This window comes from Pocillopora verrucosa, chromosome 4 (assembly GCF_036669915.1).
Source record: "Pocillopora verrucosa isolate sample1 chromosome 4, ASM3666991v2, whole genome shotgun sequence".
NCBI lineage: Eukaryota > Metazoa > Cnidaria > Anthozoa > Scleractinia > Pocilloporidae > Pocillopora > Pocillopora verrucosa.
The window spans coordinates 11,877,197-11,901,885 of NC_089315.1; the positions used below are offsets into that span (position 1 = coordinate 11,877,197).

At 36.7% G+C, this 24,689-nt stretch overlaps 3 protein-coding genes across 7 annotated transcripts; 2 read left to right on the forward strand and 1 right to left on the reverse strand.

Annotated features, from left to right (window-relative positions):
• The first annotated feature begins 825 nt into the window (after nucleotides 1–825).
• LOC131796200 (alkylglycerol monooxygenase-like) lies at nucleotides 826–8,634 on the forward strand. Its single transcript, XM_059113818.2, has 16 exons — nucleotides 826–962; nucleotides 1,278–1,391; nucleotides 2,086–2,213; nucleotides 3,139–3,290; nucleotides 3,566–3,669; nucleotides 3,853–3,948; nucleotides 4,110–4,176; nucleotides 4,342–4,374; nucleotides 4,789–4,821; nucleotides 5,251–5,333; nucleotides 5,786–5,845; nucleotides 6,594–6,668; nucleotides 6,813–6,929; nucleotides 7,128–7,210; nucleotides 7,538–7,626; nucleotides 8,023–8,634. The coding sequence occupies exons 1-16, from the start codon at nucleotides 954–956 to the stop codon at nucleotides 8,127–8,129; spliced, it is 1,350 nt and encodes a 449-aa protein (XP_058969801.2). The 5' UTR covers nucleotides 826–953; the 3' UTR covers nucleotides 8,130–8,634.
• A 925-nt stretch (nucleotides 8,635–9,559) lies between these two features.
• On the reverse strand, nucleotides 9,560–22,393 carry LOC131796195 (exonuclease mut-7 homolog). 5 transcript variants are annotated; one of them, XM_059113812.2, is made up of 20 exons: nucleotides 22,218–22,393; nucleotides 20,713–21,557; nucleotides 20,288–20,341; nucleotides 19,679–19,725; nucleotides 19,351–19,446; nucleotides 18,932–19,029; nucleotides 18,196–18,269; nucleotides 18,013–18,051; nucleotides 17,338–17,489; nucleotides 16,496–16,691; nucleotides 16,040–16,107; nucleotides 15,297–15,433; nucleotides 14,723–14,832; nucleotides 13,937–14,135; nucleotides 12,979–13,108; nucleotides 12,423–12,465; nucleotides 11,830–11,988; nucleotides 11,322–11,375; nucleotides 10,794–10,922; nucleotides 9,560–10,429 (listed from the first exon to the last, which is right to left on the reverse strand). In XM_059113812.2, the coding sequence occupies exons 1-20, from the start codon at nucleotides 22,303–22,305 to the stop codon at nucleotides 10,127–10,129; spliced, it is 3,021 nt and encodes a 1,006-aa protein (XP_058969795.2). In that variant the 5' UTR covers nucleotides 22,306–22,393; the 3' UTR covers nucleotides 9,560–10,126. The 5 variants fall into 5 exon arrangements, 2 of the variants coding, with proteins under 2 accessions (XP_058969795.2, XP_058969794.2); XM_059113811.2 differs by having other exon boundaries at nucleotides 22,170–22,393; XR_009341106.2 differs by having other exon boundaries at nucleotides 10,289–10,429; nucleotides 10,794–10,942; nucleotides 22,170–22,393.
• A 114-nt stretch (nucleotides 22,394–22,507) lies between these two features.
• On the forward strand, nucleotides 22,508–24,539 carry LOC131796198 (thioredoxin-like protein 4B). The gene is made up of 3 exons (XM_059113816.2): nucleotides 22,508–22,644; nucleotides 23,467–23,618; nucleotides 24,310–24,539. The coding sequence occupies exons 1-3, from the start codon at nucleotides 22,513–22,515 to the stop codon at nucleotides 24,473–24,475; spliced, it is 450 nt and encodes a 149-aa protein (XP_058969799.1). The 5' UTR covers nucleotides 22,508–22,512; the 3' UTR covers nucleotides 24,476–24,539.
• Nucleotides 24,540–24,689: the final 150 nt, after the last annotated feature.

Here is a 24,689-nt window from a genome sequence, read left to right on the forward strand (position 1 = left end):
ATAACAAATCGTAAGGCTGATGCTTGTTAAAACTCTACTTGATCTGAAGAAGCAACATCGGCATAACAAGCAAAAGCAACATTTTAAGTGTTAATAACGACAGATCTCCTTCAATGATTTTTTTAAAATCTTGCTTCTCATCAGGAGATGATGTTAGGGTTATTTTCTCTTGTTCTATTATCATACGGCTCCGTCCAGTTTTGAAGGGTTTCGTTGCATACGATTTCGGACGATTACCGACACATGACATTTTACATGATTACTGAAAGTTAAGCTTATGTCGGAGATATACTTCAGCGCGGATCCTCACGCAATTATAAGCCTATTTTAGTATTCTTTACATGGTGAATTTCACCGCAGTTTACGATCGGATATCTAAGGTCAGAGTTCGGCAAATAGACGTACTAAGAAAGAGTTTAGCTTCAGCTTGCATTGCATATCGATTTGAAAACTGAAATGAATAATACAGAAGTAACGTAGAAGAAAATAAATAGGGGAAAATAGATAACACGGTTGCAGAAACAAAATGATTTCCAATTTGAAACTGTTGAACATGGGTTTAGAGATAAATTCTGTTTGTTCGAATTTTATAGTTTGATTTTCGTATCATGTGAGAAAAATTGTCTCAGGACGAAATGAGATGACGAAGTACTCGCGTGACCCACTTATCACACTTCAACAGCATACCCGGAAGGACGGGAGGGCTCAGTGCACCCACATTTTTGTTAACAGTTGGTTTAATCGGAACACTTCCATTACCCTCCCCTCGGGATTTCATGTTACCATTAGGACAGCGGTCATCCGCATGAACTTTATTATCGGCGATGATAGTTTCGAAAAACTCAGGCCGATATCTTCAGTGACCTTGAGTAACCTTGTGTTTCTTTTGAGGGTAGATCTTCAATATCGAACGAGAATACAGCTCGAGAGATAACGGTTTGTTTGCGTCGGCCATGAATAAGGTAAGCATCAGCAGAGATTGGTCATGTTTGCAACCTCTAGATCTGTGTGCGTACCTTGATGTAAACAAAGTCCAAATTCTTACTTCTCTGTGATTGCTGGATGCTGCTGGATGGAGAGACTTCCGTTTAATCCCACTCTATTTTAAAACAAAGATCTAGTCCCATGGGTGATTTTTTTCCCATTGCTTTCTTTTTTCCAAGGACTGTAGGCATAATTAAGGATGGGGTTCTGTGGAAATATTGAGCTTGATTTAGCCAAACTTTAAAGTAGCGCTCTTTTTTCCAACACGATGTTTAATTTTTCTTGATCGTCAGCCTCTTCTTGGGAATTTGTCTTTCACGAAAGGAGTCCGCCGCTTTCTGTATGCAGTGACACCTAAAGAAGCCTCGTTTGCTAAACTTGATGACGTACCGGACTATCTGAACGAAGTGAGTACCGGAATAAAGTGAAATGCATGCAGCAAGGAAAATGGCGTAAATTCGTCTAAATCGTCAAATCCACCCTGCTGATTTAGCTATGATGAATATGATGAAAATTCGTCAAAATCGTCAACTCCGCCAAGTTAATTTCTTTGATGAATTTTAGTAAAATTCATCAAATTGTCAGTTGCCCCAAGCTGATTTTACTTAGGACGAATTCGACTAAAATTTGTCAAAATTGTCAATTCCGCCAAGCTGATTCCCTATGAGAATTTGACCAAAATTCGTCAAAATTTTGAATTCTGCCAAGTTGATTTTACTTTGACAGGTTTTGACTTAAATTTGCCAAAATCGTCAGATCCATGAACATTCACTCCGTTTGACGAAATTTGTCAAATCTGTCATTTTCGTTACTGCATGCATTTCTGGACATAAGTGAACTAACGTGCCAAGACCTCTGTTTGAAAATTGGGCTCCTGCTTAATAGACAGGGTACAATGCTATGGATGCAACCCTTGGAGAGGGTCTTATGTACCAATTGCCTTGGCAAAGATCATGTAATTATTAAGGAAAAACTAGCTTAATTAATGAGTTATTGACAGCTGAGGCCACTCCCATGGCATCTGCACTGTGAGCTTATTCCTTTGTCTGTCATATTTGGCTGGAAAATTAACATTCATTTTACCTCTTTGCCTTGTTTTAGGCTGTTCCTTTCTTCTTTGGAGCTATAGCTTTAGAGTACATATTAGCTTTTCTGACCAGACTTCCACCAGCAAGGTTGAATGATGCATTCAGTTCCATTGCTGCAGGAACTTTGTCGCAGTTGTCCAAGTAAGGAGAAGATGTTTTAATGAATTTTTATAATGTGATATCATGTGAGATCTTGTTCTAGTTAATGCTATCTTTTGCATCTTTGCTACTTTGTTTTGTGTTGTTTGAAATTTTTTTTTCATGAAGTTCAATTTCTATAGGCTGAACCATCTGACCCACTGTGATGGCCAAAAATACTCGTACATGTCCAAACAGTTGAAGTGAAGTGAATAATTGAAGCAGTTGCCAAAATAAAATTGCAAATAACAAATTACTCCAATCATATATAAAGAAACTGAAAAACAAGAAAAAAATAATGAACAACAAGACACTTATAAATGTTGTACAGGATCTGCTACAAATGGCTGATGATATAAAACAATTGATTGAGAAATATCCATGCAGTTAAACAATAAAGCTGAATAAGGAAACATTTTGGTATGGAACTTTTATGAATGATGCCCAAAAAAGGGGAAATTATGCAAAAAAAAATTAACAGAATATTATTGAAAACAAAAGAACTAAACAAAAATGCAACAGAGAGAAAAAATATGTGCTTATAATGAATAGCATTGACATAATTTTTGGCTGTAACATACACATTTCCTATGGTTAACCCTTTAACTCCCTTGTGTGACCAAGACAGAATTTCTCCTTGCAGTATAAATACAACATCAAGCAGACAAGTGATGAGAATAAAGAAAAATATCAATTAGGGGATTATTAGTTGATCCAATACCAAATTCTCAAAACTAACATTACAAGAACTATATGACAGACAGCAAGGAGAATTACTAATGAGATCGTGGGAGTTAGAGGGTTAAAATGACTCTTACACCTTTCCTCTCATGGTGTACTACAAGTTATTTAAATAATATCTAAAGGCAGGGTTATGAGTATGGACCCTAATCTGTTCTTGACAGCTGGTTTTTTCCTCTTTCAACAGGATAATTATATTGAGTGCTGAGCTTGCCCTTTATGTATTTATTTATGACAATTTTAATCTGATTACATTACCATGGGATTATCCTGGAACATGGTACTTTTGTTTTATTGGAGTGGATTTTATCTACTACTGGTTCCACAGAGCTGCTCATGGTAAGAAAATTATTATTTACAAAGTTTGTTTTTCTTATTCAAAGTCCCTCTGTAATATTATTGGTAATAGACATGTACTATGGGAATAGTAGAATATTATTGGCCACAAGGGGTCTGTGAAAGGGTAAGGTCTAAAATTCAGGGCTGAGGGTTCCTGTTCAAGATTGTTGTAGGATGTGACTTTATTCATGGCTTGTGTTCACTTGACATTATTTAATATTCATTTCTCAAAGAAGATTGAGTAATTAGTATAATTTATTATTAAATTGTTGCAGAGATCAACATTATGTGGGCAGCCCATCAGGTGCATCACAGTTCTGAGGATTACAATTTTACAACAGCTTTAAGGCAATCTGTTGTGCAAAATTACACCTCTGCAGTAAGTATAGTCTCTCTTGGTTGTCCAGAAAATCTCCTTAATGAAATAATTCAAATCAGTGTGGTCAGTTTGAAATAAATAAGGAGACACCTTGCACTGTAATTCAGATTAAGTAATTCAGTGGCTAGCAAACAATTAAGTGTAATGATAGTGTAAGTTGAATTAAATCTCTAATTGTTGCAGATTTTTTACATGCCTTTGGCCTTGGTGGTGCCTCCTTCAATTTTCTTTGTGCATAGTCAGTTCAATATGCTTTACCAATTCTGGATACACACAGAGGTAAGAGTTCTTTTGTTTTTGAATTGGTTTAACAGAAGTGATGCTCATAGGATTTAATTTAACCTTCAAGTCACTTATTTTGTTTCAAAATTTCTAAAAAATTCCAAATCACAGTAATGAAAGAAAAATTAAAGATATGTACCCCTTGCCTCTATAAACAGATAGTGCGCTCTCTTGGACCTCTTGAGTACATTCTTAACACACCCAGTCATCATCGTGTACATCATGGTAAGAATAAGTGTTATATTTTTTGGATAATTACTGTAAGTTTAAGGTTTAAAGCCTTGTCTTTCTGTTTTGATCGAGATGCTAAAACTTAACTTCTCTAGTATGATTTTATTGTTAAAAATTATTTTGTTGCATGATGTGTTTAACTGTTTTTTTTTTTTGCAGGGAGAAATCCATACTGTATTGATAAAAACTATGGTAAGTAAGTTTTAAAAGTTTCTTCTTTAAATAATGGTAGTGAAATTAAATGAACTATTGCAAGTGTGAATGTATGATGGTGTAATCTCTTTTTTTTGTTGTTAATTGAACTTGTTTCCCTTCCTTGCCTTAACAAAATAATTTCTTGGAATTTTCTCACTTTAGCCTGGCACTGTGGAGAATCGCCAATAAAATTCATTTTAATGAAGAATGTATGTTTTGTTAATTTGTTCAACTTTCCCATAACCAGGATTTGCAATGCTAAAATTTTAATTCAATGCTATTTATGACCATGAAGAGAAGTGGTGTAGTTGGTCAAGCTGACCAAAAAAAAGTACTATACAGGATCAGGCTTCTGATACTGGTGCTTAACATAATTTACAGTCTTATCTTTGTACATTATTTTTTTACCAGGTGGAACGTTGATTATTTGGGACCGAATATTTGGTAGGAAAATTTTATGATCTAGACAACTATACTATCTATGGCACTTGCCATGTCTTGAGATCAAAATGTGCTTGGAAAGATACTAAATCTTTTGCTTTGAAAAAAATGTATTTTTTAACCCTTTAACCCCCAGAAGTGATTAACATGAAACTTCTCCTTATAATACCATAAATTATTCAGCAAAAAGGTAATGAGAATATTCAAACTTATCAGGTAGAAGCTATGATCTTGATCTAGCACCAAGTTCTTATTACTAATTTACAAGAAAATGTTTTCCAGCTAAAGGGGAGAATTAACAATCAGATCTTGGGAGTTAAAGAGTTATGGACCAGTTGCCTTTCACAGTGGGTGGATTTTACTCAAGTCTGGTTTAGGAAATATTCATAAGATTGCAATATTTTTGAGGATGATTTTGGCTCCAAATTGTAGGAACATTTCAAGCTGAAACAGATGAAGAAATAGCCTATGGTCTGGTTCATCCACTGGCCAGCTGGGATCCCATTTGGACTCAGGTTAGAACTCATACTGGCACCAAACATTTAAGTCAAACAAGCTGCACATGGTTTGATTTGTGGAGCCATGCACATCTGCAAGATTTCCCATATGGAAGGCAGTGAAGCAATGATGTGTACTGCCACCTCTTTTACACTTGAATGCAAAATTTCTTATCCCCATTGATTTCGTGTTAGAAAGCGTGCCACTAATACTAGATACTGTTTTGTTTTTTATTACTTTGAGTCATTCCTATCTTTTCCTTATCACAACTGGTCTGGCTCAAGCTTCACTTGCTCACTGCTTCTTTTGCAGTGCTTTCATAGCAGTTTGTACTTGACCTTCCACCCCCAATCATCTCATTGACTGAGGATTGGGCATGATCATCATTTTATTTAAATACTTTCATAAAATTTGTAGTATTTAAGGAGATTGGTTTAATAACTTAACCAGATGTTCTCTTTCCCATCAGCTTTGCCATTTCTGTCATATTTGGAAAACATTTTGGGAAACACCAGGACTTAAAGATAAGGTAAAGCACAAAAGACACAATAATACGGAACAGTACTTCTTGTGCCCTCAAGGATATTCCATAAATCTACTGCTCCAGATAAGATTTGAAATGGAAATGAACTTTTAAATGGCCAAGCAATTGTTGCAATTTTTATTTTTACACATTTCTATTACATCTTGCTCTTAGAGTCTTTTTTCCTTTGATTAGCTAGACAAAGGTTGGTTCTGCAAGCTAAGTGTCCCATATCACCAGAACTTGATTTGCTTGTATCTGAACTGTCCACCCTCCCCCACCCCACACCTCCCCTCTCACCCAGGATGGGATGCTAGCCCTTTACTACAGTAGTTATCTTGCAGCATGAATCAAGATGTAAAAGCAAAGTGTCTTGCTCAAGAACACAACACCATGTTTCCAGCAAGAAATCACTGTCTGGAGTTTGACATAGAAACAAAAGGCCAAAGAATCTCCTGTATAACTCTGTGTTCAAAAGTGTCAACCCTTTGATCCCTAAGAGTGACTAGCATCTAATTTCTCATTAAAATATAACCCCTGAATCAAACATGAGGGTCAAGAGAATAAAGGAAATGATCACCAACTAAAGAAGTTCTTGATTGTTAAACAAATTCTCCTTGTCAGCACCCATAGGAAATGTATATAAAACAATATGGAGAATATGCATAATGATGTTAGGGTACAAAGGGTTAAACCTGTTATTATAAAATGGTGAATTATTGTTAATTAATCTATTCTTGTTTTACATCTACAGCTGGCTGTACTCTTCAAAGGACCTGGATGGACTCCAGGAAAGCCTCGTTTGGGTGATCCTGCAGATCTACCAGAGGTATTCAGTTTGTGTGAAATCTTGAAAGTTAATTCCTTTTGCAATTCCCCATTTGTTCCATTTATTTTGTGTGCTTATTTGGGCATAAGTGTTATGTAAAATTGTGCAAGAATATTTGACCTATAGTGTTTTTTTCTGATGCAGATCGAATATCCTATTCAGAGGTATGACAGTTCATTGTCATACTGGGGAAATGTTTATGTGCTTGTGCATTTTGCTGTTACCATTGTGGCATATCAACTACTAATTGCAAGAAGGATGGTATGTTTCATTTAAAAGGTTACCTACCTGTTTAGTTACTTTAAATTCTTTTCCATCTTTTGCCAAATTAAATTCAGTTACAAAATGTCTACACATACAATTCCCAGCCAGATGTAGGGTTTGATCAAGTAGCTGGCCAGTAGCCTTGGACATTCTGTTTTTTGAAAGTATTTCTGTTTGTTTGTTTTCTGTCTTCAGTTGATGAACCAACTTCATGTGCTAGGAGTTATCTCTTATTTCCTTTTCACAATTTCAAGTGTTGGAGCTCTGTTTGATAACAAGTAAGGACTATTAATTTAAAATATGCTATTGGAAGTTATAATTAAGAAACAATGCCAGTGTAAACAGAGTTCGAACATCTCGGTCAAGGAATCCGAATAGCTTGCGGGAGTAATCATACGTGAAATATATTTTGGTTCATGCATTGTCAGGAAAAGTTTCTTTCGTAATTGCTCTGGTTTTGGGTGGAAGTTCATCCAACAATAAACTTTTCATGCGAGACACATTTTGTTTCATCCAAAAAATATTGTTCAGTGCTGTTTGATCACAAAGGTCATTTGCCGTAAACACATCTGCTAATTATTGATTTTTGTTTGTGGAAATTGCAGGTGGTATGCCCCTTACATGGAGTTATTCCGTTGTTTGTTGTTCCTCATTGTTGACCTTGTGCTGTCTTCTCAAAACTTAGACACTGGAGGTAAATGGCAATGAATTTTAACACTGATAATGCCAGTCATAACGTTTCGTTCAGAATGTAACCCCAGCGAAAAATTGAATAGAACAACCAAGAGAAAATTACGACCTTTAAAGCCATTTCCCTCTTGTTTAGAAAAAAAAAATTCAGAAATAAAAAGCTTCTTTGGCCCCCGAATTCCCATTTGCTCGTACCTTAAGTAGATAGTTTAAAGCATTAAGCACCTAAATTTGAAATGTCATTCATTTTGTTTTTTAAGCAAAAGAATATTTCTTGCGTAAAGTGGTGTGTGGGTAACTCTCGACTACACTGCTTATGTGCTCATTCCGGACCCATTTGTATGACCAAGAGGGAAAACAATAGTTATTTTTTTCTGTTTTTTTTTTTTGTCTTTTTCAGTTCTTCCTACTGCTTACATCGGTGTTATTCGTGGAATTTTCATTGCATCTGCGTTTCTCTGGATAATTGGTTCGTTGGTGAGCAAGAGCAAGTTAAAGATCCAGTGAACCTAGATAGCATTCGCTCACGGGCTAATCGTCGTGATTACGATTTCCAGCCAATAGGAGGTTATAATACCACCTGTTTGCTCAACATCCTTAGATCGTCATGTCGGCATAACAGGCTCCCAGAAAGTAGATGACAGTGAACCCGATTACACTCATTATTTAGGTTTTATATCTCACTCGGAGGTATAAAAGAACTAACATTAGAGACATATTTATGTTTTACTACCGAATTCGTAATAGCAAATGATTTTCCATATTCTCTACAATACATTACTTAAAATTTTAGCTCTGAGATCGAGGTTTTATTTATCAAGCGAGATTCCTTTGGTGATTTTTTAAATTTGTGTCAATTCAAGTACATCACGTCGGTTTTATTGTTTTATCTTCTCATTACCTTCCTTCGTCAAAATGTATCGATGTTGTAAGGAGAAATTCAGTTTTGGCTGCTTTTGAGATTGAAAAGGTTTACAGATTTTACGAGAAAGCGTGACCAGTACTGGTACCGGCCGCTAAAAAAAAATTTAGTTAGATAGGGTAAGTAGCTTCACCGTAGCACCTTTTAACACTGAATTGAAAGACTCCAGAGTAGTATAGATAATGAGGAGAAGGAAAAGTAATGATGACCTTTATTCAGGTCTGTGTTGATACTAAAACTAACTTTGTGACTGATGGAGCCCTTCTAAAGGGAACCTTACCACTGTAAAATAAATTGAATGAAAACCTGGTACACCTATTTCATGTTGTTGCCTTGTTCTGACAACGTTTGCTATGTCCCAAGTTACCAAGATCATCCTCAGCAATTAGCTCACTGTAAATCACTTCCAAACTAAAAAGAGGGCTTATTTGTTCATAACAACCTATAATCGGACAGTCGAATGTGACAATTTCACAGCCAATGGAAATCAATCACGGTTGTGATGTCTATCGGTTTCGGTGACTGATATCCATTTCAGGTAAACGATATAGAATGGCGATGAATTATGTCAAACGATGGTGAGTGATGCTTATGAGCTGGAATCAAACGGACAAGTGAAGTCATCGATCTATCAAGCTACAAGGCTGTACCCAAATAAAAAACGGTTCGAGCAAAAGTTGAATTAAACACAACGCTAGTCTTCGTAAAGTGTGTGAAAAGTTAAACAAGCATATTTTAGAGTACGTTCACCCTGTTTTTTCATAACGTCGAAGTCCTACAAAACAAGTGATTTACGTCAAGTATTCAACATCAAAGCAGTTTAAAAGCTGTGGTATCTCTTAACTGTATGTCTCTCAAATAATAGATAATACTTTAAAGTTGTGCGTGTCTGCAAAAGTCTGTTCGTTAACAAGGAAAATTTTAAGGTTGTGGTGCCTGTTAATCGCGTTTATCAACAAAAGCAAAGTTTTAAAGGGGTGATGTCTACAGCATGTCAAAAGGTTCAACAAGAGGATAATTGGGATAAGAGTTTTACTAAGTCTTAACATAATTTATTTTATTTGTAAAGAAAAGGGACGATTGTAAAGTGGTGGTGTCTCTACATTGTAAATTTATGAAAATGTTTTACAGGTGTGGTTTCTATATCAAATGTTTGCCACAAGGAAACATTTTTAAATCAACGGTGTCTGCATCGTGTATTCATCAACAACGAAACAGGAAATAAATCGCAATGTCTCTCCATCGTGTATCTATCAACAGAGTTGATCAGTCAACAATGTTCATCGATAAAGTTGTGGTTTCTCAAGAATGTGTGAGCGTCAATGGCGAAAATGTTTAAAATTTTCTTGCCATTACAAACAGGGGAACAGTATCTCAATATTGAGTTTACCAACGGCAAGAGTCTCAAATTTGTGGTCTCTACCCCGTGTCTCTAAACCACGACACGAGTTTTGGATTCTTCAATCATGTGATAGTAATTTGAAGATCATTCAATTGTTAGACAACAGAAATTAACGAAATATATTTTTGGGACAAACTTGGGAGGTACTCCACTTAGTAAAGACAGCTAAGATGGGTTTTGCTATTGGGAACTGTCCAGGACGTAAGAAAATTGTGCGTTGACTCTTTTGTGATGTCCCCCTTCCCAGAAAATTTTACCACAAGTGGAACAACAAAAGAACAAATCCACACTGTCCACTACAGTTTCAGGTAATGGACCAAGCTTCAGAGGCACTCCGCTGGGTAAAGTCAGATCCTTAAGATTCACAGGACAGTTCTTTGGCTCAAAGCCTGGCAGTGGGGCTCTAAAACGACCATGGAAGATCCCCATGACTAATCGCATGTCATCCTTATGAACTTTCACGAAATCATCCCCATTGCAGACCTATAACAAATTCATTGAAGATGAAACTTAGAATACAAGGATTTGGCGTGATATAATACACAAAAGCTGTAATTTCATTCATCTATCACCTGTGAAATCAGGAGAATTACCAATTTTTCTGATACGAACCCGATTTAACGGCCAGGTTGAAGTTGTTCTTCTAAATCATTCCACGTACGCTAAAGAAATGTTCAACATAATGCACAAGTCTCCTGATTTGCAAACTTGACTTTACCACACGGAAGATGGGTTACGCCCGAAACGAAAAATTATTAGGCACTTAATCCATTTATTTATCCTCATTTTGACTTAACGAAAACCCCCTAAAGAAAAGCTCGCACTAACCACAGAGCCACACACAAACCTGACAGCGACTAAAGATATCTTGTTTCTTTACTTGCACGTTAAAATATTTCACCAGAGCCGATACTTGTTGTCGAATCTTTCCACTTGGAACACAAACGCACATTCCTTCAGGTACCCGGGCACGCAACTAAACAACGAACAAACAAACTAGCATGGCATCAGTCTTTCCAAAAAGTGGTACTTAAGTCTTTATCTCTTCTTTAAAGTAGAAAGTAGATGCATTCTTTTTTTTTTTTTTTTTTTTACTTTCTCCATTCACTTGATTATCCCCATATCCATACTCTGTATATTTATGCGTCTCTTCTCTGTAAACTTTTTTGAAAATCGTACCTATCCTTTACTCGTAAGTGTTATTGGATCGATTGAAAGGAAACCCAATAAATCGCTGATAATGAGGGAGAATGAGTAACTCATGCCAAGATATCTACCTTTAATCTTTCTCTTTCGAGATTCACAACATCCATCATTTATCCGGGATGTTAGTTCGCAAAGAAGGCGGTTGCAAATGTCTAATAACTATGTTTACCTGTTCATATGGCAAGCCCGTTGTCAGGATGATTCTATCCTCAGTTTGGGCGATCTGATAACAGAAACAAAAACCTCAATATATTTAAAGTCCGCTGACCTCCATAGTATGGATACTCCTCCTAAAGGAGACGAGTTTTATACTTTAAGGAAGGTGTCACTATTTACATACTTTAGAGAGAAAACTATACCACCACGGAACGAGAAAGGCCCTCAAAACTTAGCTAACAAGATCATCGCGTCTTCCTTGCCGCTTTCAAATTTCTTCATTTATGTGATTCTCTTCAAGGAATAAATATATTTTTACGGGGACGACGCAACCCTCGCTTTACTTAGTCAATGAAACACTCAGTTTATAACATACGGAATCAAGTATGATAGGGGCGGTGACAACGACTCAAAATTGACAGAAAGCACAACAAAATGTTCCACTAGGGGGTCAAGCCCAGAGCACTCGGTGCGAAGCGCAGCGCGCGAAACACCGGGCCACTGTTAGACTACTGTTCTACCTTAACTGCTCTTTCGTGATCGCCCTTGTTATCCAGAATAACCACATCAATCCCGCAACATCTCAAATGTTGACCCAGACCCTGCAGCATTGTATCAACCACGACCCTGAGTGACTGAGGAGGAATGGGATCTCTTTTCTTCGCAGGAGGAAGCATATCCTAAAGAAGAAAGAATGGAAGCCATGTGACCGAGCCTCATGTCTTCATTCAGCACAGACGCCCTCGTATTTGGTGTGCTGTCGGATTCTAAAATCGTGAAAACCTATTCATCGGCTGTGCTTCGTAAACGCTACGAAATGTCTTTACATAATCACTAAACCCTCTTGATGTCACTCACAACTAAGCATTTCAATATGAACTGCTCAGAAATGTTCTTTAGAAACATTTCAACCTTTTCACTGCAAACGCCACAGAAGTAAAACCTCCAGAGACGATCAGGTGACAACACACACTTTACATACAAAGAAAAACCCACTGCAGATTAAAGAGAAAAAAGTTCATGTTCTTACAAATGTGTTCACATAATTTTCTATTAGAATTGCCGGTTTTCATGTGAAAACCTGTCCAAGTGAAGTAATATTGTGGCGACTCACATTAGAGCGCGTGCCTGGCTTCGGCTGCTTCCGTCTGCTCCGACTGCAACAAAACACAAAACATCGAGGCTAAATACTAATAATACTAGCAACAAGTAAGGTAAAGGAGTTGCTAACGATGGAAAAATTGCGTGCCATGCATCAAATGTCAATGTTACAAGTTTCTAAACACTTAGTTAATGTATTAAGCAGTCCCAGCTAAGTTCTTACATGTCCAACTAATTATATTATCTCACGGCACTGATAGTTTTTGCAAGACAAGTTTCTTTGTGGTTGGTCTCAAGAGCTTGTGGTCAAGTAAGACACAAAAGAGTGTAAGTTAGAGAAAGAAAGATGTGCTAATCAGAGTTTGATTATCATGAAATGGAATGGCGCGTCCAGCAGGCACTCCAATAAGCACACCTAAGGCAGAAGAACACCTTCATGACAGCCTTCTCTTTGCACACAGGTTTCTTTATAAGCAGACATGCGGACTGGCTATCGTGTAAATTCTTCTTTGTATCAATACTTGGCTTTCCGAATGATAGAGAAAAGAACCACCATAAAAACAACATACCGCTGTTTTTCCTTCTTCGGATGTAACCATGTAAGCACAAGACCAGGCTCCATATCGACTCGTAACCTCGACTCCACCACCCACTGTTTAAGGACCTCGTAAATCTCCAGCAAACAGAAAGCATCTAAAGCTAGGCAGAGAACAGAACAAGTTATTTACAACAAACGGAATTGTCTTGTTTATTACCACATAGTTGTTTCTCATCATCCTATCTAAAAAGGAAATTGGATGGATCGTAATACCCAAGTTTATGAGAGAATCGACTACATTTAGACAAAGCATTATGTTCATTTGATAAGTGATATAAAAGTATTCATACACGACATGAATATATAATGCAACAAAGATGGTAACAGCTAAAAACAAAATTTAATCAATTAAAAACAACACTGTGAAATCGAGATTGCTTCACCTGGAATGCGTGGCTGGTAGTTTATTTTATTGACCACTCGAAAAACCGGCTATTACAAAAGCTACAAAGTTGTGCTTCGTTTGCTTTCCCACAGAAGAGACATTTCATTTGTAGCGGCTACATGGATTCAACCGGATTCAGTGATCAGTACACACCCGGTAAGTACAATGGAGGCAATGACAAAGTGAGTTGCTCCATGATAAATCTATAATAGTTGCTCCATGATAAATCTATAATAACCAAGCTCGAAACTATAACAGTTTAATTGAACAATCATCACAATTAAACTTTTACCCAGTCTCTAATCCTTATTCATTCCTTGTCCTTCAAAAGCAGGAGTTACCTGCATAAATCAGCTGATCCTCGCTTAACGGAGGCAATGACAAAGTGAGTTGCTCCATGATAAATCTATAATAGTTGCTCCATGATAAATCTATAATAACCAAGCTCGAAACTATAACAGTTTAATTGAATAATCATCACAATTAAACTTTTACCCAGTCTCTAATCCTTATTCATTCCTTGTCCTTCAAAAGCAGGAGTTACCTGCATAAATCAGCTGATCCTCGCTTAACGGACGCCGTTCCCAGTCGGAGATCTGATACGTTTTGTCTAAAGCTTGACCAAGGCACAAGAACGCCAACTCGCTCAAGCCTCGCTCTTCTTCCATACAAGCACGCTCTCTTGCAGATACACTACGCATGCGGGAACTGACTTTTTGTTGCACACTTGGTATACTGAGTATCTATGTAAACAAATATATGAAGCCTGTTTTCAACAGGATCACTCACATTAATAAACGCACATTCAGTGGACTTTCAAGTTTGACCACATTGTAAGTCTTTCCATATGAATTCTTGCGAAGTTTTCAAGCAGCTCAATGTGCGTTTATTAATGTGAGTGTTTCTGTTCATAACAGGCTTAATTCTTGCATTTCAAGTGTTCACTGGCTCACTGACTCCTCCTGTTTGCCATGGTTAACCAAATATCAAAATCTTACTTACGACCTGTTATCAGAATATAGAAACTAAACTACATGACGAACTTCGCCACATAAAGGGGCAAGTGACGCTGTCAAAATCTGCGTCATCTCTGTTGTGAAATTCAAGGAGTAATTTAAAACAATGTACAAAATGTCATGGACAGATTCTTATTCGTCTTGTGTGTTTTATTCAACTACAGGGGTGGGAAGGGAAGCTCTACATTACAAACAAACGGATGCAGCTCAAGGTTTCTTTAAGAAAAGCCGAGTTGCACACATAGGCCAACAAATTCTTTTAACCCGCAGCTTGGAGGAATCACATTTTCAAAGGAGTTCTAAATCTTTCCTACCTGTTTACTTAATGGACACAGGTCAACAAACCGAGCAAGACGTGTCACAGCATGTTCGCACGGGGGACTCGAAGAAACCAAGTTTCGAAAATCAGAGTCAACTCCATAACCTGTCAAACCAATATTAAATGTTCAATTAACCAACCAAGCATATAACAGTTAATTTGCGCAAAATACAGTACACTTATAACTTTTTAATGTTTCTCGCTGCACTGTATGTTATTTGAAAAAGTGTATGTATGTTTCTGTATCTGAGACAACCTTCGGAAACGTTTCCAAAAAGTAATCGAAAAGTTTTCTTCTGCTGTTTATAGGCCAACGGACGAACGAATATTTGTTAAGAGGAAAAAGTGTGCAGATATATAAATGTGAGGGATCGTTTCAGAGCAAATCAACTTCACCAATTTTTAACTGGCTCCTTCTCCTTCTAGATCAGCTCACCTCTTGGAGATTCTTTCAAAATAACAATGCCTTCAGGTTATTGATGTTTTCGTTTGCACACAACAATTGAACAAAAATTTTAAGGAAGCTGCTGTTCCTTTTTACCCCAGTACTGACAAGCTTAACTCTTTACCTAGCTTTAGAACGCGAGGATTAGCAAAGAAACTTTCAGCAAACTGTTGCATCTCGGCGTCTTTAACGTTGTCTGTCATTGCTATCACGTCCAATATAAACACTTCATTCCATGTAGAAAGCTGAATAATCGAAAGTCTGCACGAAAAAAATATTGTCAAATGACACGGGGGTAAAGAAAATTTCTTCTTCTGAAGCTGATACAGACACTGTCACACGTATCAACCAATCACATTTAGCTGTACACCAAAACTAAAGTTTGCGAGTTTGACCCGGTGCGAGATGACCTCGGGCAATACAACCTGAGGCGAATTTGATCTGGGGCGAAACTAAATTTGGGGGCCAGACGACCTAAGGTGAATTTACCAAGGGCGAGACAACCTGAGAGGAAAATGGCGCGAAACTAACTTTAGGGAAGAAACGACCTGAAGCGAATTTGACCTACGGCATGATGACCTGGGGCGAAACTGACTTTAGAAGCGAGACAACCTGAAGGCGAGTTTAACCCGGGGTGAGAGGACCTGGAGGACCTTTACATCTTATTGGTTGACCAGTCACAAAGCAAATTAAGTTAAAAGCTATGTAATCTTGGATACCTATCGACACCAATTTGAAAATTAGTCTTGAAGCAGTTTTAACATTTTTATACTACTCACATTTCTTCGATTACTTTAATTAAGATACAACCGAGCTGAAAAGAAAATTCTCAAAGTTAGGTTGTCAAACCGGGCGAGTTCCACTGACCTGTCATCAGTTCCCGCGCGACACATTGTCGGTCTCCACTCAGTGTCAAATCCTACAACATTACCGGGCTAACAAAGACAAATAACGCTCAGTATAACGCAAAATATATTAATATTTTTGCACATTTGTTTACATAATTTTTTCATCTGTTTGTTTTTCTAACAATCATAACCATTTCGGAAGGAATCTCCTAGCTGAGAAGATGTTTGTCTCAAACGCACAAATATTCGAAAGATTAATTCGTTACAAAGAAAAAGGGATTGCTTGAGAAATATGTCAACAATTTAAGCATCAGATTTGTCGTAAAGACAGTTTGGCGTTTCTTTTACAGATGAACCAAAAAGTGAGTGATTCAAATACCAAGTAGCCTCCCCCCAACGATTTCCTCCATAATCTTAATTGACCTTAATTCAGGATGTCATGTTAACCTCAAGTACAATACAAAACTGCACGTACCTTACAGAGGACTTGCGTACATTCCCTTAAAGACTGAGTGTTGTCAACCACGAATATCCTATCAGCAGATAATGGCAGCCGATAGCAGTTGGCAGGTGCAGAATTTAATGTTGAAGGTATATCGTTGTACACTTTACGCTCTAACTTTCCTTCTATTTCCGCTTCCCAGTCTTCAGAATCTTCACTTGCACCTTGCCTTAAAAATGTAAAAACGATTGGCAATGTCAAATAGGAAATTAGAAATTGCATGCATCACGTTATACATGTCTCCCGGACACAAGACAATTTTATGAGTGAAAAATTTGGTAACCAAGAACCGAAGAGTCTATCCCAGCCTGGAGAGCAACCGCACCATCTCCCTGAATAGGATGCTTGTATACTGCAGGTTATGATGACCTCCACTAGGCGTTTCTCAAGATTTCTTTACGTTATCTGATCGTCACTTTTCTCTTGAGTGGAAAGACGCACTACATACAGGTATGGGAGAAAGTCACTGAGCATTACTGCATGAAAGACTAAAAGGCAGTGGGCAGAGTTCAATTTCTGCCATATACGTGCTGATTGCAAAAATTTTTGTGATTCTTGTTCTTGCCATTGAAGCACAGCAATCGTGATCAGGGTTAAAGCTTGTCATTTCAATCAAGAGTCTAGCATCATCAGGCCACCTCTGTCTCTTACGGAGAGTATTATATACAGCTGTAGGATTAACAGTGATTGGTAAGTATCAAATCTTCCCTTTTTTGGGGGGTGTGACGGGAGGGGGGGGTTGACCTTTGTTCCGAATATGAGAAGGACATACTCGTCAGATGAATGCGCGAGAAGAATGAGGCTTTGAAACCTACCAACTTTCCACAAGATCTTTAACCAAAGGATGAACTGACTCCAGAGGCAGGCAATAGTACCTAGTCCATCTAACAGCCTCTTCAATATCATCAAACTCAACCAAACTTTCTATTAGTTTGTGCTGAAGCCATTTGTTATCACCAAGAGCACTCTGTAAGACAAACGACAAATCCGTATAAAAAAATAGCATCCTAACCGGAATCGACATTCTGAACAAACAAGTGTCTCTTGAAGAGAAATATGGGCCAAATGCAAAATCTTGGTCCCCATTAGGAATCATAAGTTGGACCTTCCAATTTGCCCTCTGTGGCTCTACTGCTAATATTCAGAGAACTCTTTGGTGAGCTCACCAAGACATACACACACAAAAAAGCAATCGTTTTTTCTTCTCTCAAAAACGAGCTCAAAATTTCACAGCTTTTGTCATTCTATTTATCTCTTGACGTGTAGCAATTGCAAAACACTTTCCCAACTTGAAACAGCTTTAAAGGAAGAATTTCACCAGATTAGACGCAAGATTTAAAAAAAGGGGATTATTAATATTTCCCAATTTTAGCTCTGGCATAGATGAGATGAAAGAAATAATACACATGCAAAAATATTTCATCAATTACAGATGGTAATAAGTTCTGATGTTCGTGTGATCCAGGAACTTAATTTTTTATACAATATACCTCAATGAGATTGTCCCACTTGTGACTTAATGGTTGTTTCTGAAAAAAAAAAAAAAAAAACAGAACAAATACAGAGATAAAAATATTTAATCAATTCAAGTACCGGTACTCCAAAACCATTTTACGTCTTAACCATAGTAACAAAATTAAATTCAGCATGCATAGTTCACAGAAAATTATTACCTCTGAATATTTCTTCTGTAAGAGATATCTCAATCCATTTAAGTTCTTTTCTTTGTATATATTGGGGTAGTTCTCTGGAAGAACAGAAAGCAATTCACATAACATTGCCTTACACACTAAAGAACAGCAGACAAGTCTGTTTTGTTTCTTAAAAAATGCTTGCTTCTCATGAAAAAGGAGTTTAAGAATGAAAAGTGAAACTGATTTTAAGATGTATTAAGGGAGATGTAGTGGCCTCCTTAGCTAAAATGCTGCACACTGTCTACAGCACCTGAAGAAAAAGACTTGGTCTGGCTAAAAAATGTACAGTACCTCTTCATGATCAAAGAATGGAAGAAATACATGTAATTACATTCCAGCAGGGTGCACAATGACCATCACCCCAACTCTCCCCTCCCAATCCAACCCTTGGAGGTATAAATATTTAAAAAGGTAAAAAACAAACAATTAAGACTTAAAATTCAGATATTGCAAACACCAGAATCTGAAGAAACTGCATGGCATAAATCTTTTCCAGTGCAAAATACTTCCATTTTTGTTTTCTAGCAGCATGGATATCAGCCTGCTGAAACACAAGTTAGAGCAAAGGTGTACATGCACCACATCATGTATGATGTGCTGAAATTTTAACTATGACCCTCTTTTTGAAAAATCTTAGCTGAAGCCCTGGTCAGAATCTTACCACAAATTAGTGTGTATGCAACTATACTTACAACTTACAATTTCTGTACCATACCTGCTTTTAAATGAAACATTTTCACAAGCCTCTCTCCTAACTTAATAAGAATCTTGTTCTTGAGTCTGTGATCCTTTGGTTTTGGAGAAACAGTCTTCCTGATGAAAAAAACAAATTTAAGAAGTTTATCTCTCTAATAATTACTGTTAGCAGTTAGTGACAAATGGTTTTGCCTCATCTTATTTCCTCCCCAGAGCTGTCATCCTGAAGAGCAACTTGACAGCTTAATGGCTCTAAGCAAAACTGTTTTTTTTTCAGATTTGCAGAAACTACATCTGCAAATTACATCTGGTAACTCTAAAATTAGCTCTAGAGATAGCCCTTGTTTCTTTAAATAACTGCAATCAATACACTGCCAGGGAAGATTAAAATGAAATTAGTTTGACAAAGTCATATATTTAACAGCTGTTTTCACTTACTCAACAACAAGCTCCAGATCATCATCTGTCATCGTACATAACTCATCTATCAACTTCATAAAAAGTTGTAATGATGTGGGACAGCCTGCCACATAGCTAGATGCAATTAAAAGTTATAGTTTTTAAGTTTACAAAGTATCACTGCTTGCAATTTACAATGAGTTTTTAGAGCCTTTGTACCAACTTAGCTGTAATTTGTTCAGGACAAGAAGCAAAATACCATATCTGTTTGAATATATATTCAAAATGTCAAGAGAATTAAAATCACTTCTGGAGGGAGTGGAAAGAGCAAGGGTCATCATTATTACTTGACAAGTCACAAACATACCTCTCTGCTAATTGCAACTTGTTGACAATGATCAAAGGTAACAAAATCTAAAAAATATAAATAAACTGTGCTGTTTATAGGTGTGGCTGCACAAAAAATTTAGGGACAACAACAAAAAAGCTACATGTAAATTCAGATTCAAGATCTTTAATCAAGTCCAGTGCTTGGAAATTGAAAACTGTAAGATTTTTTAAAACTGCTCGGTTAATTTTCATGCTCCTCCTACAACTTCCTAACAAAATGTATGGCTGATAATTTCACTGAGTATTTCACAAATATTTTCAAGAAAACTTGGTTTGCCTTTAAAGTTATCTAATGGGCTCTTTAGTTGCCACACAAAACATGCTCAATGAAATCAGGAGAAAAAAGATTTAAAACTCCTACTACACTAAAGTTTTTCTTTTTGTGCAATTATTCTCAAAAATGGTTTTAACAACTGGGAACACAAGAACAGATCTATTGAGCAACATGCAACCGTGTGGTGGAGGAAACTGCCCTAACCCCCATTCTGATGCACATAAGAACAGACATGAATGTAACTTACTTGCTGTAAGTTCAGTACATGTTTAGTTTATGCTTTTATAATAGGTTAGTAAGTACAGTTCATACCTCAGTTACTTCAAAATGCCTTTGAAGTTTTAACTTATATGCAATGGTGGCAGCCTATTACAAGAATACCAAAAATCAACATTCAACATTCCTTAGTAACCGTGATTATTTTCAACCTGGTTTAGAGAGGTTTCAAATGATATGATTAGGATGTTAAAATGTAATTATTCTTTGATAATGGGTTTCAGAGGCCCTAAAGTAACTAGATTCTTTCTGTACATGTGGTCCTACATGATTGTAAATAAATTTTAAGTGAGAGAAAAAAACATTTTTTACTGAGAAAAAGTTGAACCATAACCTTTCCGTATAGTGCTGATTAATTCCAAATGTCTAGAGTACATATTTATTGAGCAAAGCTAAGAGAGATTCTGGATTAGCAAAATAACACATCTGAAAAAAATTAAAATTCTTAAACATATTTTTACCTCTTTGTACTTCCTCCTGGAATGCATTAAAAATCTCACATGCTTGGTTAAGAAACTGTTGTCTCCTGAATCAAGTTGAAATGTCCTTTTAACTGGCTCAAACAACAGAAATGTAGATGATGCAACTACTTCCAAAGCTAAGTCCTTCTGATTGTCAGATGGCCAGTAACCTAGCTGTTGGATTTCTTGAACATTCCTTCCTTCAGTCTTTGACTTCAGCCAGGCCTCAAACTCAACAAGAGTCATATAAGCCAGTGACTTTTTGCCAGCTTGAATATCAAAGTCAGCAAATTTGATAACATACAAAACAAAATCAAAGCAATTCCTGCTGGCTTCAAAAGCCCTTGGAAGAAGTGACTTCAGTTCTATTAACATATCTGAGAAATATAGTGATTCAAGTTCATCCAGCCACTCTCTTTCTGAAACAAGGTGAAGAGATCTTGTAGCTAAATCTGCATCAAAATACTGGGAAGATACTAAATAAGCTTCTGAATCTGAGGAATATGTTGAAGATGTTTCATCCCACAGCAAATCTTTATCACTATTAACACAAGGGTAAGATTTTTGATTTGTCATATATACATCACTTTTGGAAGGTTCAATATTGGGATCAGTTCTGCTATGATGCGTGTCATTTACAATATCATTATCCCAATCTTCTTCCCAAACAGTATGATTAAAATGTGGCAAAGAATTTCCTTGATTAGTTGATTGGTGGAAACCTTTCCTGAAAATATTTGCATCACCAAACTTTAAATTAGAACTCTGCACAGAAAGTTGCACATGACCATTATTGTATTTCCTTGATGTTTCTGTTTGAAGTTCTTCCCCTCTTGTAAGTCCACCTGTTAGATAAAAAATTGAATGTGCAGAGTCATAGGTGAGAAAAAGTTACAAAACCATATTGTGAAACAATAAAGACACATATCTATTACCAGTATCCAAAGTAGATAGATTTGTTTGGTATGCTGGGGTATATAAGAACAAAAAAATTAATTGCATAGCTGTCTTATGACTTGAATTTAGAAGCAAGAAGGAAGCGAACACGTCAGCAGAGTTCTACTCTGATTTGTTATTGTGACATACACGTACGCTTTTTATCGTTAAATTTCGCCGGACTTTCGTTTCGAAGCGAAAATTTGACGAAATAGCGCTCTTTGTTCAACGGAAATTTCGCTCAAAACGCCTCGAATTGTCATTCGAACTTTCGCGCGAAATTTCGATGAAAACTCTCAAGGGAAAAAACCAAATTCGCGCATTTGAAATGCACGAAATTTTCGCTTGCGTTACTTTTGCACAATATTGTACTTGCACGTCAGTTAACTTTACGATTTAACTAAGTTCCCTATACTTTTTTGAAGAGGAAATGAATTCGCATCTCATACCTACTTATCTTTTACCAATCATCATACCATTTTCGTTTCATTTAACCAGATACATTAAAAGATTTAACATACCACGATTCTCTATCGGAATTTCGATAGCATCATAGCCATTACACGTACCTTCTGAATAATCTTCGTGACAATAGGAAAGCAGCGACTGAAGCAATTCTTTAACCACACAGAAAACAGCCTGAATGGTTACAATCATTACTGAAACGTTCGTTTGGAGAGTAAAAGCAGTAAGACAAAAAAATCTTTCATATAGTTAATACTATTTTAGCTACTCACTGAGCGCATATAAGTTCATTTTCCAACAGGCGTTCTCTGTTGACTAGATCCAGTTCTAATCGTTCGACCGTGAGGACAATACATTTTGGCTTACATGACAGTAATCAGTGTTTTGTCTCTGTCCACCATGAGTTATATCCTAAGAAGTCTGAGCAAAAAGAAAGACGTCGACAATGCAATCAAGACGTGTGAAGATAAGGTCTTGGTGATGAGGTTTGGAAGAGAGACTGACGGAGTTTGTCAGCAACTGGATGATATCGTAAGGACGTAATGAGCCTATCTGAGTATCCTTGAATTTTTCATTGACCTTCATATTCACATACTTTATTACTGTTTTGTGGTTAAAAAAAATTACAAAGCATAGAAATAACTTAAATAATTGAAAAAAGGGTAACTAATACAATAAAGAGCCATAGAGTGTTAGGGTAGAATCCTCAAAGGACTGATTACAGTTACAGTGACTGATGTTTCAACCCCTGGATGGAAGTCATTTTAACTATCAGCTGAAGAGATCCTTTGTGGTAGATGGTTTGACATATAAGTCTGGTTTATTGAGACTCAATGGCCGTTGTAGCAACAGTTTCATTAGTTTTAAATTTGAAGTAGTACTGGCCCGTTGTTTTTGGCTGCTGGCATGCACAATGTACATGTGTTTGTGGCCATCTTTAGGTGGTAGCTGTAAACTATGTTCTGTTTTGGAATCAACTGCTTAACATTGGTTGGGTTGCTTGGCTCTCTCTATTTATCATCGAGGAAAAGTTGTCTTTGTTTGATCTGTCTAACCAAAATTTTTTTTAATGTGTCAACCAGCTGGAAGTGTCATTTTCATTATTAAAATTTTATTGGTCTTTTAACCTCAGGCCCTAGTTTCAGTATTTGATGACACATAGTGGGGAGACTTATTATGAGGAAGTACAATGTTTCAACCAAAAATAGTCAAGTGGTCCAATGTGTAACTTGAACAGCTTCAACTTAATTAAAGGGTTTTAGCTGACATAGTTGATGCAAGATCAACAAGATCTTAAGATTGTTAATAATTGTGAATAATTAAATAATGAATTATTGTACCTTGACACATTAGCTGGCCAAGACCTCCCATGACTTGTCTCGTATGGCTGATATATACATTGTGGATGTGGATGCAGTGCCAGTCTACACAAGATACTTTGACATCTCTCTGATTCCAGCAACTGTTTTTTTCTTTAATGGTCAACACATGAAAGTTGATTATGGGTAAGTTGGAGTATAGAGAAAGATGTCCATGATAAGAGACTGATAATTCTTGTTTTCAGACTGGAAGGACAAGTGTTATAACATTTTGAGAAGACAAAATTTCTTGTGCATTGACTTGTCAGGAAATAGATTCCAGTGTGTTCTAGTTAATCTTTTCAGTTATTTGAATGTCACTTAATATAAACTAGCTGGTTAAACACTGCCAACTTTGTTGGTAAGGATAATCATAAATTCCAACTTAGTTGTTTTGGCAGGAAACCTTCTATATTAGGTCTTCATTCCTGGCTGTCTGTTTTCCCTCAATATTTTTTACTCTCTTTGAAAAAGAAAGGTGAGATTCTCTCAGCTTCAATAGTCTTTTCAGTGGAATCCATTGTAATTTTCTTTGGTATCTCTTGCTTTTTGTTACTTCAGAGCATTTTAATGCATGCCTATGATTTTTCCATGTGGTAATGCACTTGTCTTGAATTTGCTGCATAAACCACAATTTCAAAACACAGGAAGTGAGATATTAGAGGCCTCTAAGAGGATTGGGTATGACCTCAGACCTCCTACTGAAGGGTCAAGCTTTTCTTTAAAGTAAATCTAAAAGGCTTGCATTCTCTGGACACTTATTGTTTTAACAATTCTTTGTTTATATTGTTGACTAACAGAAAGACAACATATTTAATCACCCTGTTCCTTTTTCTAGCACACCAGACCACACCAAGTTTATCGGCAGCTTCAAAACCAAACAGGATTTTATAGACCTGGTGGAGGTGATACTGAGAGGGGCTTTAAGAGGAAAACTGATTGTAAACAGCCCCATAGATCCCCAAAATGTTCCTAAGTACAATCTTCTATACAAAGACATCTAACAATGATTGAAATTTTTTGTAAAATAAATATACTGTCTGTATGTGTATCTTTCCATTATAGAGAGTTGTACCAGCTAGGTTTACCAGGCTTAACTAGCTATGTTAACAAAAGTGTAAGTAGCTCTGAAATGTAGGATCTGTAAAATCTTCATCATTGATTGAAAATATATTAATTTTTTGTATTTGTATTTAATATGTAAGTCATTCCCTTCAT